This window comes from Orbicella faveolata, unplaced genomic scaffold (genome assembly GCF_042242905.1).
Source record: "Orbicella faveolata isolate gen_17 unplaced genomic scaffold, um_ofav_v1 contig_47, whole genome shotgun sequence".
NCBI lineage: Eukaryota > Metazoa > Cnidaria > Anthozoa > Scleractinia > Merulinidae > Orbicella > Orbicella faveolata.
Genome location: NW_028301577.1, coordinates 21425001 through 21444615, shown reverse-complemented (window position 1 = coordinate 21444615; position 19615 = coordinate 21425001). Strand labels below are relative to the sequence as shown.

The following is a 19615-nucleotide window of genomic DNA, read 5'->3' as shown; positions in this document are numbered from 1 at the left end:
ATACCTGCGCACAATGACACAAACAAAACCGCTATGTTGATTGATTGGATTGCAGCTTCAGAAATCAAGATGGCGTCCTCGAACGCGGGGAACAGCGCGGAAAAGCAGAACAAGAGTCGAAAAAGAAAAAGAAATAGCGATATTCCAGGTTTTGCACCAAGTAGTTCCTCCACACCTGTGATAACCTCTCAAGCACCGAGAGCAATTAACGCAGAGCAGTTCGCTTCAGCTCGTGCAGTGGAGATAAAGAACATGGTGACTGCGATCGAAGAAGCTGATAAATCAAAAGGAAAGCGTGTGTTTCAAACGCTTCCAAGGCACATGAGAAGAAGAGCAATGAGTCATAATGTCAAACGAATGCCTGTCCGTCTCAGGCAGCGTGCTTCTTACGAGGTATGTGTGAAAGATTTCTGTTATAGGAGAACTGGAGGATCACACGTGGTCGCGACTGGACCATTGGCGGGCCATTGGTCCTGGGCGGTGGGTGGGGAAGAGGGTTACTCTTAGAAAAATTGGGTGGGGGTGTGCGGCCCGCTTCCGAAACCCTCACCCTATTTTTGCCCAAAATCTGTGACTTTCCCTACCCTATTAATGATCCGACCAAAAATTTTGATAACCTATCTATGACCTGTTTCAGACCTGCCTTTTTAATTAGTTACCTAGTTTAGACCGATGTTAAAGGCATTGTGAAGGGCTTTCGCTGATCGTTTATTGATAATGATGAAAAAGTAGCTTCTTCTAAAAACATATCCAATTCAATTCTAGAGTGCAAAAAACACCCTATTTATGACCAAAATGGCTGAAAAACCATACCCTTTGGGGCCACACATCCCTATATAGTCCATGTAAGGGAGTACCCCCAGGGGTATTCACCATGGGCTTCCAAGATCTTCAACCCCTCCCCAGTTTTACACCCCTACATTGGACGTTGGATAGGACGGAAAATAATATTGAAGCCAAATTCCAGTTCAGCTTCATACTTTTCAAAAAAAAAAAAAATCTGGCTTTTGAGAAACCCCTCCCCCCTCCCCCCTCCTCCTCCCTGCTAGGAATCCATGAAGTAGGTACAGGTGTGAATATATTTTGTGGAACACTTCACTCCTGTAAAGTAAGAGTAGGAATGTGACCAGGGAGTACTCCATGATATAGGCTATGGAGCCATGTGCAGCAACAACAAGTTTGTTTTTTCAGCCATTTTGGTCTGAAATGGGGTATAGTTTTTGCACTCAGGTCTTGAACTGGGTATGCTTGGTATGAGTGGGTTATGTTTTTAGAATGGTCAGATCTGAAAATAGAGACCTGTATAAAATTTTGGGTCCAGTCTGAAACAGTGTAGGAAAAATCACAAATTTTGGTTTGAAATAGGGTAAGGGTTTGAAGGGTTTACCACAATCTGCTACCCAATTTTTCTGGAAGAACCTCCCCTTAGGGAAATGTGTAGTACATGGGTACATTTAGTTTGTTTTCCATCAAAAATGACAGATAGGTCACCCTTAACTTGTTTGTACTTAACTTTGCTTTTCTGTTAGCAAATCCAATCCAGTTGGAAGAAAAGGGAAAATTTCAATTCTTTGTGTTTTATTTGTGTATCACTAGTTTGCAATTGGTGTTGGTTGTGTTTGTGCTGTCATTTGTTTCTAATCATCCTATCCTTATTCAAATCTGTAAGTAAAATTAAATGTATTTTTATAATAATTGTTTCTTCTCATTTAGATGCATAATCCAGCAAACAGACCTGAAACACTCAAGAAGAAAAGTAGGCATCATCGCCGTCAACCCAAAAACTTGCTTGAGGAGTACACTCGCCGACAACGAAAGCATGTCTGGCTTGAGACACACATTTGGCATGCAAAAAGAATGAAGATGATTGATGCATGGGGCTACAGGCTGGCTGATCACCCCAATGATAAAGGCTTTAGAGCGGCATACAGGGCTGTCAAGAACAACTGCATCTTACAGGTATACACTGAGAACTTGGTGTATAGATGCTCTCGCATCTCAGGCCTTGTTTTTCCAAATTGTTAGTGCTTGCTAGTATTAAAATTAAGGATATATTTCTAAGTTTCTTTTACCTCTTTCTGCTAGGACATGTCGTATTATGGGTGCATTGAAGTATGTGGCACTCAGAGTAAGATTATACAAGCTATGAGTCACTTGACCAGTCAAGAAGCAGGTTTGTTGAGAAGAGACTATTTGCTTACATTATAGTAAATTCAACAAATTGACGCCTGTTTTTCATGCGTCTGTCCTGTTATTGATCATGAATTTCGTCATAACAATGTCAAAGTAGCTGTGGATCCATGAGGTGATAGCCAAGTGGATCTGCAGACTGCTTTGACAATGTTATGACGAAATTCATTGTCAATAACAGGACAGATGCATTAAAAACTGACATCAATTTGTTTTTTATGATAACAAATTGTCAAATTGTCTGCTCTCGCTCTTTGACGCATTGCCTAAATTATAAATTCATGTGTCTGTCTGCTTATTGACAATAAAAATTAGCCAATGAGCACACGAGAATTTCTGCAGTTATCCTAAAAATCAGAATGATTATGATTGTCAGAAGGAAGAATCAACTGAGCTCAAGATAACAAGCTTCAACTGTACAGTGTAATATATAATTTAAACCAATACTCACATCAGTTTTTTTCAACTTAATTCTTTTTCAGGGTTAACAATGGCTGCTAAATACTATTTGAATGGAATGCGAGAAGGGAATGTAATGCTGTACAAGTTTGATCAGTTCCCTCTCGGTGCAATCAGCCCTGTATCTTTTCTCTGGAGACAAATAAGAAGTAAAACAGAAACTACAACTACCACTAAGAATGTGCAATATTCTGACAGGCAGGGGTCTGAACAGCAAAGTGTTGAGATTGATGTTACAACCCAGGACCATACTTCGGTCGAAGCAGGCTGCAGAATACTTGAAAAGGAAGCAAACTCTCAACTCTGGGTCTGGTCTCATCCTGCAAGTTTCGATTCAGTTTTTGATGCAATAACTGAAGCCTGTAAGTCTGTCGGGAGGACATCAATTGAAAGAGACAACAAAGTTTCTGATGTTGTAGACAAGGATTCTGTTGTAAACACAGACTGTCCTGGTGAAGGAACTGATAGTACTCAACTGGTAAATGGTGTAGATCAGTCAGAGTTAAAGGTGACCTCTCTTCGACATGACTTACTCAGATTGCGTCTCACAGGACCTCAGTCACATGTTTTACTTACAAGCACTTTAAAGCTCTCTACTGATTTAAAACACAAACATAGCGAAAACAAAACCAGCATGCATGTATTTACTTCACACAAAGCATCAACAAGTGTCATCAATGACGAAGGTGTCAACAACAGTTCTTCAAAATGGTGGCAAAAGGCATTGGACGACCCAAGCGATTCACTGGCACAGAGTGCATTATGGGATAAATTAAAGAAAGCCAGCTCGCCAGCAGTCCTTCCCCTAAGGTGTGTCATTGGCTTAACAGTTCTGGATCCACGTCTTTACCTCCCTGGGAAGAAAAAGAACATCACTATTAACACTGAAGAGGACAATTTTGGTAATACTGTAATAAGAGTTCCAACATTGATGTATGTGACTTGTTTGTATAACCTGATTCAGGCCCTCAACTTCCAAGTTTTGAAGTGGTTTTAAAATAGTTTTGAAGGAGAGAGTTCCCTATTTCTTTTGTGAGCTTTCGGTGATCTAAAAGAGTCTATCTATCTACCTTTCTACCTATGGTAGGTCCAAGGTGGAGTGGACCAGGGGGGTAGGGGGGTAGGGGAAAGGGCTGCCTGTCACCACCAGTTTTTGGCAAAAGAAAGAGAGCCCAAAAAGGCTGAAACTTCAGTCGGGTACTTTTTACTTTGGTTTCCCACCTTTCGTCGGTGTGCAAGTCTTGATCCATCACAGCAATCAATGAACATATACGTGTCGCTAAAGTTTTGTTTTTGCAGAGCGAATTATCGTTCGAAACTTCGCGTAGTTGGAAACAATTATCGTGACTTTTCGTCGAAAATTCGCTTCCTGCGAAAAGCCGATATTTTTTCGTCCAAAAGCCCAGAAAAGCGGCGAATTTAGGCGAAATAGGTTTGCATTACTTTGGAACAATACTGTATATAGTATGGTAGGCCTTCTTACACTTTAATTTACTGAAATTATTTGCTTCACAGAAGAGTTTGACTCACGTGATGAGACTGTACCTCAATCATGTGACTTGCTGAACAGTATAGGTGAAGCTGTGAGCAAGCCTGAAAAGGACATTTCATCTTTTGAGCATGTAATAAGCAACTGGCCAACTGATGTCGCAGGCTCACATATCTGGGATCAAGCTGTCCGTCATGAAGTAAAGGAGACCAAAATGACCGAGCAGGAGCTGAACCGAAAGAGGTCTGAGCTCCTAGTGCCCAGCTCTCAGTTGAATTTAAATCCAGATGAGATTTCACATATTCCTGTGCTTCTTGTACAGCAACCAGGATGGTCGGGTTAGTTGACTTCGAACCAAAAACTTTCAAAATAATTATTTGCACTCAGAAATGAAAAGATAACAACAAGACCTAACCTTTTCAAACTGTTTCTTTGGTGTTCTAGGCAACAATGGAGATGCTGGCGTGGGTCTTGGATACGGCAATGGCTGGGACGTTATTCTTCCCAGTGGATGGGCCATGGCATTTTGGATCGCTTTTGTGTACCGAGGGGCAAGAACTGGGGCACTACAAGAGAGTCGAACGATAGCCCTTGAACAAGGAGTGCCATTCTTTCCAAATGATTTCCCAGACACCCCTGCAGGAGAGGCACACAATAAGCAGTTGAAAGAGGATGGTGAGGCTCAATACAAGCGTTATCCACCAGCAAAAAGACCTAACTATGACAAGTTAGGTGTGAAATCTCCATTCAGTCCACCTTGGAGAGAACTTGTTAAGGACTGGAGCCCTTGCGAATCAACTTCCAGCAAAGTGTCAGATGTACCTATGGAAATTACTGATGATTCATCCGGAAATATCCCTGTTGCAAGCGAGTCGCCTCAGATGGACATCGCAGCTGTCCGGCCATTCTACGTGTTGCGGTCACGCTCTAAACTGACTTCTCTGCGGAATTGTGTTTTACGTGACAAGAAACCACGAAAGAGAGGCTACAAACATCACGTGACGACGAGTCACGCACCTTCACCAATGGACGATTTGTCATCTGTCATGAAAAACGATATCAATTCTCTGGTATTCGTGTCAGTGCGTATGGTCAACCGAAACGTCCCTGTACCCGACTCAGCCTTGTCGATTCCTTCAACGGAGGACAGTTCGAGACTCGCAAATTCCAAGGATGCCTCTGGACCCATAGAACCTCTGCACAAAGGTCCGCAGGCTCAGACTGCCGAGAAGTCGTTGCTAAACTCTTGTACAAGAGAAGTCGTGGGATTTGTTTCTTCAGGACATTTCTCACTTGCTCGTGGATGTGGTTTTGGAGTTGGTTTTTGCGCTCTTCCTGGTCTTATGAAGTTGCTTTCTTCTGCGAGGAACACTGGAGAAGTCGTCGTGTTGGTGCGGGGTCCTTCGACCCAGCAGTATAGATTTGCCTATTTGACCATTTTGTGACCTTGATTCTTTCCACTACAGTGACTGTGTAACCGTTGAAATTTCTTGTCACTAGCAGTACATTTTCGGGGTCTTTTTCCAAATTTGCGACAGACATCGCTGTCTTCTAAGTAGGAGTTTTCCTGGAGCCCAGTTATCTGTCTCCACTTTCTTTTCAGCAATTTTAGTGACAGAGAGAATTACATTCCACTCATGACTAGAAAGGGTAGTTTGCTGTTGTTTGTACTGCGAAAATGTTTTCTCGAATTAACAAATACGATATCAACAGTCAACTGAGCCATTCCTGTAGAAACGTCTTTCAAATAAAGAGGAAAGTTGGTATACATCATTTCCAGTTCCCCAGCTGGGAAACACGGCCTTGAAGCTTGGTATTACGCAAGCAGAAATGCAAGCAGAAATGAGTTCTTGGTAGATTGACTTTCATGGAAACCCATGAGCACCACAGCAATCAAACTTGCCAGCGGAACACATAACCATCTCAACGCCAACGACCATCGCCCCACCCACAACGCTCTACAGAGTTGGGCATTGTGATGGTTGTGTGCGTTGGAACATTGTGTGGTGTCGCGCGTTATGATTGTTCTGGCCCGGGTTTTCCGAAAGGTAGATCACGCTATACTTCGGATAAATCACTATCTAATGGATAGCGTGGTTTGTTTTGTTAACATTTATCCAGTGGATAGCATTATCCAGCCTTCGACCAGCGTTCTCTACGCTGTGACCATTTTTCGGAGGTTTAGACATTGTGGTTGTAGGTGCAATGGGGGCTCTGGGTGTTGTGGTGGTTAGGTGCTGCGATTGTTGCGGTCTCTACGGCCTTTCCGTCCGCTTTGATGTTTGATGCAGTAGGCGCTGTAGATGTTGTCTTTTGTTTCATGACGACTTTGTATGGAAATGGTCGATTTCTTTGCGTTCATCGGGCGAGCTTTGTGTGGACGTTACATTGAAAGTCGTTAGACGGCTATTAAGCGTGTAAGTTGGGTTTTGCGTTGAGGCAAGACAAGATGAAGGGCAAGAGTGTTAATCCGCCATACATCTCCAGGTAATCCCTCTCATATTATTTTTAGATAAGGTATCAAGTTCTTCCGTTGATATTGATGCTACCGCGCCCGTTGTGTGGACGTTCTCTTGGATAAAACTGAAATTGCTTGTAACTTAGTCGCTTGGGCTGCCCACGTGACCAAAATCCGCGTCATAGGGTCGGGTTGGTTATTTCTAAATCCTCATGGAATTTCCGAAACTGGGACATCTAAAAATAGCGTGAAAAGCATGACCTCGGAGACAAGACCTAAACGTCTAGCGGATATGGAGGATTAACTCTCTCACCCTTTATGCTCTCATAGGAGTTGTTTTCATTGTTTTTGTTTTTTTCGGTTTGGTTGGGACGTCCGAGTTTTCGAGTTCGTGTGCAGTTCGAGTTTTGTGTAGACGCTGAGTCTTACGAGAACGTCGAGTTTTGTGTGGATGTCAAGTCAACGATGCTAAAGAGGTATTATTATTTTCATTAGCTGGATAATATTTCATAAATATTTTTTATTAATTTCAAAACGGTATATGCTAAGGTAGAGGATATTCGCCCAAATTTTTTAATGAGTTGGACTTTGAACCATTTTAATGCAAGAACGTTTTTACAGCTGAGGCGAGGAAGCATTTTAGTTAACTTGGCCGAACAATGAATTCTTTTTTCTTTCGTTCGTATAACTTGTTATCTTAAATTACAAACGTGATAAATGATAAACATAACGCAAAAAGCCGTCTTGGGTAGATAACGCAAGCGAAGAAAGGTACAATCGACATCGTCAGAAAATGAAATCGTGGAGTTCTCTCCATGTTTATCAAGTGGCTAGTTTTCTACAGTAGGGAAACCCATTGTAACCACTTTTACATCTGTTACATGCTCGACCAATCACGTTAGGTCTGCAAACACATTGTCCGCCGAATGATTGACAGCTAGTTTTAGTAGATCCCAGTCCATCGCAGTTGCATTTGACCGCGCCACTGTTAAATCGGGTTGTGATGGTAAAGGCCGATTGCAGACAGAATTTCGAAGACGAGTCTTTCAGGAAAAATGTGTACTGTCCACAGTCCTGGATAAAATCTTGAGTTACGTCGATTGGTTTTACTTCCAGAAGAGATGGCGAAAATGATGAGATAGGAACTAATAGCACATAATCCTGAAAGGAAAAAATGATGACAGTGAATTGAAGTATGTGTAAAGACTGAGGTGTTGGACTTAAAGTGAGTGAATACTATTTGCTCTCTGGGCTAACCTAAATTTGGTCTTACCAGGTTTCACGGTCGCGGTGGCCTTGTGAAAATTAGGGAAACGTGCAGCAAAATATTGTTTGTTCACAAGTTTCTGGGAATATTTCAGAACTTCAATTTTGTAATAATCATTTGACATGGGTTTTCCGTGCAGACACTGTTTCTCGTGTCATTTTGCCCTATTTTCAAAATAGCGACAGCACGTTTACTTGTTTACGTCTCTGCGGCTGCTATCATCAAGCCTACAGAATTGTCGATGTGAAAAGAAACTGGGTGACCGTGAAATCCTCTATTTAAGATTGCCGTGCGTCTGTTCAGAAATAGATCACAGATGACGTCAAAATGTGATGAGAACAAAAACAGTGGCACACGAGGCGATAGCCGAGTGTGTCACTGATGTTCTTACCGCATTTTGAGGTCATCTGTGATCTATTACTGAACAGACGCACGGCAACATGGAATCTATTTGTTTTATATAATACATGTAAAGAAACAAAAAAAAAATGTTAATGACGTCATCTATGGGTTTGTCCTCCAATAGATCTTATGAACAACCAATCAAAATGCGAGAATAATTTGAGTTATTATATAAAAGCTGATATCTAAACCACTTACAATCCAAACGCCCTTATCCTCTGGAATGGCGATGCTGACAAGAATGTTCTTCTGTCGTCCAATGTAGATAGATTCACTCATACCCTCCCTGTGCTGGGACGTGCCTACGGCTCTGCAGCCGGACACGTGAGGGCAGTAACGGAATGTCAGCAAGGTGGAGGCGGCGTTCTGTCCGCTGACAACAACTTTGCCAAGGAATGAGAGGAAGTTGGGCTGGTAGAAATGAACGATGACGTAGTAGCGTCCAGTACCCGCGCTTCCAGCCACGTGAACAGTTTTCTGAAAAAAAAGAAACCAAATGAAAAACATTGTTTAATATAAGACAGAATGTATACTCTTCCGCGGGTTGGCCCATTGAATTGTTGTTGCTTTCTGTGTATTGAACAATCTTTATTTTAGCATTGGCTTAACCTGTTATGATACCATAACAGCGACCGAATCGGGCTGGAGAAAAGTGGGTTTGAAATGACTTTCGCGTAAGGAAAACGTCCAAGATAATCACTGCCCCAGTCACTTCGCCTACAAATGACGTTATTAAAAATGCGGGGAAATTTGGCATCAGCCAATCGCAATTGCTTTTAGATTTAAATCGCATCACCTCAGCTTTGCATTAAACCTGAGTAAAATCGTGTCTCATGTGAGTTTGAACCAAAATACAAATCTCGGCAAACGCAAATCAAGAACTACTATAAATTCGGCATAGAAAACCCTCTCAACAAACATCAAATATTCTTTCATGACATCTACTCTTATTGCTCTTATATTAGCATTTACCTCTCCTACTTTCAAATGTTTCAAGCTCGCTCTGCGGTCCATAATGTAATAAGGAGCCCTATCGCCACCTTTAAACCGATTTTCAGCCTCGATTCTCACCGCATCAGTAGGGGTGGGGTAAGCTGACTGAATGCACGAGAAGCCATTACTGATACACTGTTCTGCTGGAATCAAAAATTGCTCCTTCCATTTGGAGAGTGGGATAGCACTGATAAAGTCCTAAAGGAAACGAGAAATGCTAGCCATGTCTTTTATCCTAAAATCATAGATATCAGGAAATACTTTACTTTTATGGATTCGAAACATATCTTCAAGACACCTTTTGGTATTATTTGAAGCAATTTTATTAAAATCGTGTTCAACGTTAACTGTCGGTTCATCTACTATTACGATGCAAAAAGTATAATTTAAAATGCTTTTACGCTTTACTCGAGATCAAACATACAGATTCTTTTATTCCTGTATATTCTTCTTCCCATACGCCGTAGTTTAAGGTGTTGGTGTTAGCTTTTTCAAATCACATTTGGTTCGCGCAAAATTCACGTTTTACCGATTTTCAATCTTTTGTTTATCGTTTCCACGGAAATATCGATTGCCTTACGAAATACATTATACCAAACTTCAGTCCATTTCCAATGACTGGTGCAATTTTTATATCGATCCGAGTAAGGAAAGACTGTTCAATAGCTGATTGAAAATGCTTGGTATGGTCCAGGTAAACTGTATCGAGACACCGGCTTAATAATGTAGACATTTAGCTCACCAAAGCGATGGTTAATGTGGTTGTTAGACTGACAGTGGTGACGTCGTTTTCATTTGCAGTGAACACGCTAACTTGGTGTTTCTCGTCTATGGCTACTTCACGACAGCCAAAACGATATCTGGAAAATTCAAAAAGAAAAAGCAAAACCTGATTAGGTGAAAACTCTTGTCAGTTACACTTGACTGTAACTAGCCTAACCCTAACTCTAACCCCAACCTTCACTAGAGTAATATTTGAGTGACTTGTAGCGGCTGCGCAAGAGCTAGAACAGGTGCGCGAGCCCGCGCGCGATTATAACCCGAGTGTCCGCTGCTTAAACTAGATTGTAAAGACCACCCGAAGGTAACCACCACCAAAAGCCTCTTAATTCGAAACTTAGGTGAAAACGTTTCTGGAGGAGAAAAATTGTGAAAGATCAGAACTAACTTGGACAAAGAAGAAAGAAACTGAGACTCGGAAGAAACTGAGAATCTTACCTGCATGAGAGAATGCTCATATAAGCTTTAAGAGTGTTAAAGGAAGTTCTGACAACTACACTGGAAATTCCTCCATAATCGGCGTTGTGAAAGTAGCTTGCTAGCAATACAAACTGGCCTTGTATTTTAGACGGCAGACGTACAGACATCACGTTCTAAATGAAAAATAAAAGATAATTAGAGACGGAAGTTAATAGACCACAAATAGTCTCTCGTTTTTCTCAGGGTTAGTTGAGGGGCCAGCTTGCGCGCAAAAATCACCTCGCGCGACGAGACGCGAGGGTGCGTGCTCGCCCACTTGACTAACCCTGAAAAAAAAGGAAGGGAATACCCACGGGATAACTGCCCAGAACCCGAGTCGTCTACGCAGGCAACCCGCTAATTCAAGCAAATATGACTACCCATGCTTATTACATATCTACAACACGGTTATTAACAACAATAAAGGTACAGTGGTAATGAGAGTTGAGGAACTAAATTTCATGTGATCTAAGGGAAAACGCCAAAATTGGTCTGAATATGCTGAAGAGCGTGACTTGTAATGCTCTTGTTGTTTCACGCTGTAAGTAATATATCAAACACGAGAGATGGTGTTTCATCACATTTCCGGACAACGAGAAGAGAATTTAAAATACGGCGTGCAGCGGAACATTGTTGATAGACTTCGAAATGTGATTAAACACTGACTTGAGCGTTTGATGTATCTTCTGGAGGAGGAGTAAACGAAGAACATGATATAAAATCGTTATCTAAAATCTACGCTGATTAGGATCATAGATCCAAACCACCATCAAAGCTATGATTTTCTTTCTTTTAAGGATTTATTTTAATAAATTTGACAAATGTTTTCTTTCCGGTTAGATAGCATGTACAATAGCAGTATATCTAGAAATTCAACTCCTTTTTTAAGAAGCCACTTACTCGTGAACCACTAAGTATCAACCCTTGAAACGGAATATCTGTAACTCGCGTGTTTCTTTTTATTCCACCAACAACAGAACTATCCTCAGCCTGTATGGTCACAAACCCCTCTTGTTCGAGGTTGGGGTAGGCGAAATGAGCACAATGCTTTTGATCTCCCCTCAGTTCACAAGGACTGGAAACTTGCACTTCGAGGTTCTGAGGTCTGTAGTATTCTTCTGGTAGAAGCACCATGTAATCCTTTGATGAAAACAGATTCTCCTTACTGGTTTTGTTATCTCTCGTATCATACTAAATAGGAGAATTTAATTCTGTATTACAAAGACTAAGTACCTGGTGATAACTAAGTTACTACACTCTTCCGTTTGGAAAAAAGAATGTTTTTAAAACATTGCAGCCGAAAATTTTGTTCGGAATACAAGCGACGAAGACCAAAAGCCTAGGCTAAATTTTCAAGACGTCATGGTAAATATTATACACTTAGGGCCCCTACAAAGGAAAACATTGTTACGGAATACTATTTCCATGAATGATTCCCCTTTTGCGCGCACAGGCCACGTTTTTCGCGAAATATATGTTTTTTCGGAGAACCATTTTGCTTCCATGATAGAAAGACGTAAATAACTTACAAGCGGCTTTCGACACACGTCTCTGACACGTGTGCCGAAAGCTGCTTGTAAGTTATTTAGGTCTTTCTGTCATTGCTTCTAAGGCTTTCCTGGCTCAAATGGTTTCTATTCTATCCATTTTACTTCGTATCTGTAACAAATATTCCCTCGTTGCGTACCAAGGAAACCGCAACAATTTTTCTTTGGTTGCAGAGACCTTAATAAAGTCGAATTCGTGCAGCGACATTTTCCTCCACGCAGGGTTATATCAAGGTACCAAGGGTACCGCTGACATTTCACGCTACATACCAACAACAGATCAGAAGCAGGGGCGTCAATTGATAACTTCCATTTTCCCTGACTCAGCAAAACTTGTTGTGTGTCTCCCCAGTTATCTCGGACCACAAGGAACTGAGCAATAGCAAAGATCCACGTGGCCGTGGTGCGGAACCGAACATCTAACGTTTGCTCTGTTGCAGTGCCTGACGGGAACGTAGCTGCAAGAACAATGATAATACAGACAAATAGTGTTAAATCCTGGGCATCAGCTCTTAAGTTTTACTTGTACAACGTCGGGTTTGAGCAGCTTTATAAGCGGTGGAGCTTTTCTCAGAAGGGGGGAGGGAGGGGAAATTACCAGCGGGGCGGGTATGAAACACATTTCAGAATGAGTTGATAAGAAACGTGGTAAGGGTAACTTTACATACATAATTATCGAGATAAATTTCCATTTACTGGTTTCTAAATAACAATTTCTGTCAATATGGTTGGAACTAACGCAAAACTGACCTATAACTGCACTTTACTTGCATTATCATTTAACAATTTTGTTTGAAGCAGTTAAACAATGTTCTGCGTGAATTAAAGTGTGGCATTATATTCTGGGAGTCTTTTTTTCTAATTGAAAGGTCAGCCTATAGCCCAGGTGTGGACGATCGGTGGCAACCTCTGTTAAAAAAAAATCCAGTGCTATAACGTGAAGAGAACTTACCAGAGTCAAGTGTAGGAATAAACTTCACCAAAGCCGTAACGGGGGCATAACGAGCCAGCAAGTAATGGAATATCAGCTGGTATTTACTTGTTCGAGGAACGTCAATTATTACATATATGGAAGCCTGCAGTAAAAGAAAAACCCAAGTAAATATATTGAGGATATTACACGGTGGCTCGAAGATATGAATTTTATGTTCGAGTGGCAAGAACAATATCTCACGAGTGAGCGAAGCTCACTCGTGAGATATTGTTCTTGCCACTCGAACATAAAATTCATATCTTCGAGCCAACGTGTAATGTTCTTTTTATTATATGGAGAAACCAATTCAACAAAAGCAAAAGGCGGGAATCGTGAGGTCATTGAACGATACGACACTGACAAAGGTGACATACGGAAAATACGCCACTCGGGTCCCGGATGAAGTGGCGTATGGAATCTACGAGTGGTTTAGTTCCCAGTAAAACACTCTTCTCCATATAATAAATGACAATATTTAGAGAGGAAGCCACATGAGCCTTAGCTGGGTTTCATGCAGGTCCTCTATCCTGGTCCAATTGGAATTTGGAGATGTTGGTTTTTGCGGAGGGAGCAAAACCGGAGAACCCGGAGAAAAACCCTCGGAGCAAGGCGAGAACGAACAACAAACTCAACCCAACCCGACCACATTAGTGGGAGGCGAGTGCTTTCACCACTGGGCCATCCCCGCTCCCGCAAACAAACGCAAATAACGTAATGACGCATAAACAACTGATTTATGCTTTAGCGTACGTCATCGAGCTTTAGAATATAGCTGCTGTATTCCCACTATTGGAGCTGATTGAGCGTCTCTCCTTTATAGATGCACGGCTCGAAATTATAGAGCACGTATGTCAAGGATGTGTTGCCAGCGCAATCACCTCCTCTTCGCAGGTTAAAATATTTTCACGTTTTCATGCTGTATTCCAAACCAATTGGTCAAGGTCGTGTTCCTATATTCCTAAGAAAATGATGCACCTTCGAATTCTAGAAAAAAAACCAAAAAACTGTTGAAGTCACTCGCGTTTCGTTCGTGTATCCACTAGCAGTTTTTCTAGACCTCAAGCGCGCATTTTTTTCTTAGAGAATATGGAACACCATCGTCTATTTGGTAAATGATGCAAGCTTAGGCATTCTGATTCTTTGCTAGCTATGTTATAAAATAACTTGACATCTCCTTTCCTTATATATCCTCGCCCTTATCTTGTTGGTTTTGTAATTTTGTAACTGTAATTAGAGTGTCCCAATTAGCGCCTGTGCTTCACAGGTGCTAGATCCTTTAGACACTGAAACAAAGTTATTATTTTTGTTAAATGAATGATACGCTAATGACCTTAGTGGTATTACCTGAGCCTGTGAGAAAACTGCATAACCTCGCCAAGAAAATCCAGGAAACTCGCTTTCATCATATCTGAAGTAAGCCGGCTGATCGTTCAATGACGTGAGGGTGTCTTCCAGTTCGATTTTATACTGATGAAGAGTAGGGTAGTAGTAATCGTCAGATACAACCCTATGAGGATCAAATAACAGAATAAAATTAAAGAAAAGTGAAAAAATTACTGCTGAGTGAAACGTGAAACAAAGTTCTTAGTTAAGGAAAAACCAATTCACCAAATACTGACTAAAAGCGCATTCTTAGATTTGGAATCATAGAAGCATGAAGACTGTTGAATATCAACGATAACTAGTGTTTTGAGATAAAGATCGGGGTTGTAATGTCTACTTTCTTTGATGAAGGGCTAACACTCAAAATGTTTTCAACGCACAACGTTTAATTTCCCTTGCCAATTATGTGTGTCAAGTAACATATCACACACAAAAGACGGTGTTTTACCACATTTCCAAACACCGAGAAGAGAGTTGAAATTTTATGTGACCATGTTACTGTTAAATTGGAGCAAACTTCAAAAAGATTGATGTAACATATTAAACACGGAAGACCGTGTTTCACCACATTCCAATCACCGAGAAGAGAGTTGAAAATACGACGCGTAGCGGAGTATTTCAGACGAAATTCAAGGTGTTTGGAAATGTCCTCAAACACAGTCTTTCGTGTTTGATATATCTTCTCAATCGAAACTTTAACTAAGCTGAAAAAGGAGTTATAAAATCGTTAAAATCTATGCGAATTAAGATCAGATATCCAAACACCGTCACGGTCATGATTTCCTTTGTTTAAACTTCATGAATTATCAATGAGTTTGAGAAGTGTTTGCCGACGCAGCAAAAAATTTCTTTGCTTTGGTAACTAATCGTTTAATTGCAAGACTCGAGTCAGCCTACCTGTCACATTGGGATCCACCGACACCCGGTAAACATGAACATTCCCCGGTGATTGCGTTACACGACTGGCTTACAGAACCACCTGCGTTACACGAGCAACCTGCAAAAATAATCAAACAATAGAGTTTGTGACACAAACATTATTATGTATTTTGGGGCCCGTTTCTCGAAGGTCCCGATAAGTTTTCGCACCCGGAAAGCCGCAGCAAAATTTCGAACCTTATTTTTACCGAGCTGTTTGATTCACATATTCTTAATATGAACAGAGGTTCTCTTCATACAAGAAGTTTCAGGCGTATACACTTCTCCGTTTTGAGATACAGATGAACTAAAAATGGCTTTGCGGGGACGAAAAGTTTCCGGGGCTTTCGAGAAACGGGCACCTGGCCACAGCTTATTTTTATCCACTGCACAGAGGTGTCAAATTCAATGTAACAAGTAAAGATATGATTCAAGCATGAAAAGCTTCGACAAAAAATTACAAAACGTAGTCGGCAGGATTCGAACCTGCGCGGGGAGACCCCAATGGATTTCTAGTCCATCGCCTTAACCACTCGGCCACGACTACCTTGACAGTTCATACTCGTTCAAAAGTACAAGAGAGGCGTTCACAAAGAGATTTTTTGCCAAAACAACCTAATGAGGAGTACTATCTGTCACAGTAGCAGAGTGGTGCAGTGGAAGCGTGCTGGGCCCATAACCCAGAGGTCCGAGGATCAAAGCCTCGCTCTGCTAACAATTTTATTTGTTATTGTTTTTTCTCGCAGTCATATCTTATGAATGTTATTTGAAAGTAAGTTTTTTAATTCCAACGAAGACCCTCAATAGGGATTAAAATATTTGTACATGTCATACGTGAGCAGAGTGGCGCAGTGGAAGCGTGCTGGGCCCATAACCCAGAGGTCCGAGGATCAAAACCTCGCTCTGCTAAGATTGTTGTTAATTACGTTTTAATTTGCTTTTATTTTTTATTACTTTTAGCTGTCATTTCCCATAAATATTGTTAGTAAATAAGACCGACTAGAGACAGTTTTGAACCTTTCTTTTCTACTTTGAAATATAACATAAAATGATTCCATACTCAAGAGTAATAGGGAAATAGTTCCTCGAACTCTTAGTTTATCACTTATGTACAGTTAAACCCCGCTGTCTGGAACTGTTAAGGGAAACGAATCTAATACACGAGATGTTGTGGATTGGAGAGAGCCGATAGTAAGTGACTGAAAAAGCATATCCAAACGAAAATGATTTGAGTTCAAGATAATGGGGAGTTCGTGATAACCGAGTTCGAGATGCTAAGGTTCTATGACTGAACAAAACTCTACTTTTAAGAACTATCAAATAAAGCGAAGACAAATCTTAAATCTTTGAGGAAGCTTCTAGCCGAGAGCAGAGTGGCGCAGTGGAAGCGTGCTGGGCCCATAACCCAGAGGTCCGAGGATCAAAGCCTCGCTCTGCTAGTTTCTTCATTTTTTTTTTTTTTTTTATTTCCCTCTTACGAATAGATTTTGTTTCTAATTTCCTGGAAGCAAAATTAACATCAGCTAGGAGGGGTGTTACCTTTTACGTCATTCAGAACTGTATAAGCCAAAATAGTCATTAAGTTGTTGAAAACGCACAAATGCAAGTTTCGACAAAAGCGTACTATAATCACAAGTACTCTTAAAAACCTATCTTAAGACAAAATATTCAAAAACGTAATCATTTTCAAAAACCAGTCAGATCAGTCATCACAATCATGTCGTCTTTTGGATTCTCAGGTTGTAAAATTCGTAATTCACACATGCATCAACGTCTTCAGTGAAAACGGCGAGGAGACCTGCAGCCATTTTATCTCAGTCCACACAAGAATAACAAAAATATAATTCAACGTAGTCGGCAGGATTCGAACCTGCGCGGGGTGACCCCAATGGATTTCTAGTCCATCGCCTTAACCACTCGGCCACGACTACTTTGTGAAATCTGTGGTACGTAAAATGATTTAGGCTCTGTCTACACTCCGCCGGAGTAATCTTAAAACGCAGTTATATTTCTACGGTTATTAGGCCTATCGTATACACTAACGAAAACGGAAACAAGAAAAGGAAAACTCACGAAAACGGAGCCTTTCGAAAACGCTCTTCAAACCCGAGGAATTTAAAAAGGCCCGTTTTTCATTTTCATATGGACGGAAAACATTTTGAAAACGGAGTTTTTCGAAAACGATATAGTCACGATAATCATGTGATTAACCAGACACAGTTTTTTTTCAAACACAACTCCAAAATGGCGGATGATTGTTGCGTTTTCAAATTCCTCCGGCGTAATGTGGACGAGGCCTCAGCTCTTCTTTACGGATGTGATGTAGAGAACGAGCAGCTCATTTAAATACAAAGAATGATTATTTAGAAGGAAAGTGAACAAAGGAATTCCATGTGCGTGTAAAACAGTTTAGTAACAGCAGCCGAAAAAAAAAGCGGATATAATTCCACAGTGATTCGTTAGTAGCAGAGTGGCGCAGTGGAAGCGTGCTGGGCCCATAACCCAGAGGTCCGAGGATCAAAACCTCGCTCTGCTATAGCTAGTTTTTTCGTTTTTCCGTTTCACTCAGTCTCACGAATATTTTTGCTGCTTATTTGCTGTAAGCAAAAATTAACCTGATATCAGCTAGCAAGTTTTACGTCAGTCAGAACTGTAAGCAAAAATGTAAAAGGCAAAAAAGAAAGTTCCGCTAGACACACTAAAGTTGATTGAAAACACAATTACCCTAAAATCCCTCTCGAAATACTGAAAATGTTTGAAGACATAATGATTTTAAAAACCAATCAGATCAGTGATCAAAGTTGTTGTCTTTTGGATTCTCAAGTTCTAAAATTCGTGATTTACACATGCATATAAATGTCCAACTTTTTCAGTGAGAGTGAGGAGACTTGTGGCCTTCTTTTTTTAATTCACACAAGAATAAAAAGATAAAAGATCTGTTCAACGTAGTCGGCAGGATTCGAACCTGCGCGGGGAGACCCCAATGGATTTCTAGTCCATCGCCTTAACCACTCGGCCACGACTACTTTGTCAACATAAAAAAAATCGATTTAAAACTCTGTCAAGAAGATTTAATCACGTTTAAATTACAGCATCATTTTAGTTTGGTTCTAAGGATGAGGTGAAGGAAAAAAGTTTCTCGTTTAAAAGAAAAAAAAAAGAGCTCATACGCACTATTCATAAAACGTGGAGCAAGGGAGGTCCATGTAGCATATAAAATGGTTTAGTAACAGCAAACGATAAGACACGGTTGTAAATCCATAGTTACTCGTCAGCAGCAGAGTGGCGGTGTGGAAGCGTGCTGGGCCCATAACCCAGAGGTCCGAGGATCAAAACCTCGCTCTGCTAGTAGTTGTTTTCTTTTTTAACTTAAAACAATGTCAGACGACGTTTTACTGCCTCTTTTCACTTATTTTCCACCAATCAAATTAAAGAAAAACCATGCAACGGGCGAAAAGGGCGGGAGAACGCACGCAACAAAAATATCGATCGACAATATTAAGTTAAGCAAGAGTAATGTCTCGCGTACGAGGTTGGCCTTGTAAAAGTATTGGTGTCCGAGAGTAAAAAAGCACATTTATGACACGCTATTCTTTTTTCATTTTTAAGTCCTATGAAACTAAAAATTTCAACTGATTTTGTTTAAGGGTTTCATTTGATTGCGATCAAACTTGCTTGTTGTCAAAACATCATGTGGCCTAGCGACCTAGAACTAAGGGAGGGGGGGAGGGGAAGGGCGGTTTCGTTTTGCTTGCCCTGCGCCTTTTCTTCCTTCTGTGATTTCTTCTATTTTTACCCAAAATAAGGGGGGGGGAGGGCCCCTCCCCTAGATCCGCCAAAAACGAGAGCAGCACTTCGTAATCGGCGGGATTCGGACCTGCGCGGGGAGACCCCAGTGGATTTCAAGTCCATCGCCTTAACCACTCGGCCACGACTACTACGGTGATGTCTATTACAACTTTCTCTCGTTAAATCACTGTGTCCAAAAGCCACTCAGGTGGTAAGCTTCTGCTCTCTCTCAAACTAAAGCTGGGTAATTTTTAATAATGTCTGTCATTTTGACCTCAGACCAACTAGGAATTGTTAAGAGAGGATAAAGTTTAAGAGAGTTCATCCCCCATACAGGTCTTATATCCAACAAGGTAATCCCTCTTAAGTTATTTTTAGATCACTTTAGGCTTCAGAGATCCCAGGAGAATATAGGATGAGCCAATCCTGTGACTCGAATTATACAAAAGTACAAAAGAGGCGTTCACAAAGAGATGTTTTAGCAAGACAATGTGAATGAGGAGTAGTA

General features: G+C 41.0%; 2 protein-coding genes and 4 non-coding genes across 6 annotated transcripts in view; 1 reads left to right on the top strand and 5 right to left on the bottom strand.

Moving 5' to 3' along the window:
* Nucleotides 1-33: 33 nt before the first annotated feature.
* LOC110067595 (ribonucleases P/MRP protein subunit POP1-like) lies at nucleotides 34-5911 on the top strand. The gene is made up of 6 exons (XM_020774940.2): nucleotides 34-393; nucleotides 1714-1959; nucleotides 2086-2173; nucleotides 2673-3551; nucleotides 4165-4476; nucleotides 4583-5911. The coding sequence occupies exons 1-6, from the start codon at nucleotides 34-36 to the stop codon at nucleotides 5581-5583; spliced, it is 2886 nt and encodes a 961-aa protein (XP_020630599.2). The 3' UTR covers nucleotides 5584-5911.
* A 1185-nt stretch (nucleotides 5912-7096) lies between these two features.
* The window catches only part of LOC110067620 (uncharacterized), a 98864-nt gene continuing 86345 nt past the window's right edge, over nucleotides 7097-19615 (bottom strand). Inside the window, exons 26-35 of the mRNA XM_089279010.1 lie at nucleotides 15298-15397; nucleotides 14362-14524; nucleotides 12997-13120; nucleotides 12315-12502; nucleotides 11398-11637; nucleotides 10477-10631; nucleotides 10001-10118; nucleotides 9238-9456; nucleotides 8464-8742; nucleotides 7097-7757 (exon numbers count right to left, since the gene is read on the bottom strand). Of these exons, the coding sequence (XP_089135136.1) occupies nucleotides 7419-7757; nucleotides 8464-8742; nucleotides 9238-9456; nucleotides 10001-10118; nucleotides 10477-10631; nucleotides 11398-11637; nucleotides 12315-12502; nucleotides 12997-13120; nucleotides 14362-14524; nucleotides 15298-15397 (1925 nt within the window). The 3' untranslated portion in view covers nucleotides 7097-7418. The remainder of the gene's footprint in view (nucleotides 7758-8463; nucleotides 8743-9237; nucleotides 9457-10000; nucleotides 10119-10476; nucleotides 10632-11397; nucleotides 11638-12314; nucleotides 12503-12996; nucleotides 13121-14361; nucleotides 14525-15297; nucleotides 15398-19615) is intronic.
* On the bottom strand, nucleotides 15784-15865 carry Trnas-aga (transfer RNA serine (anticodon AGA)). Its single transcript has one exon. It is a non-coding gene; the product is annotated as a tRNA-Ser (tRNA).
* On the bottom strand, nucleotides 17168-17249 carry Trnas-aga (transfer RNA serine (anticodon AGA)). The gene has a single exon. It is a non-coding gene; the product is annotated as a tRNA-Ser (tRNA).
* On the bottom strand, nucleotides 18263-18344 carry Trnas-aga (transfer RNA serine (anticodon AGA)). The gene has a single exon. It is a non-coding gene; the product is annotated as a tRNA-Ser (tRNA).
* Nucleotides 19175-19256, bottom strand: Trnas-uga (transfer RNA serine (anticodon UGA)). Its single transcript has one exon. It is a non-coding gene; the product is annotated as a tRNA-Ser (tRNA).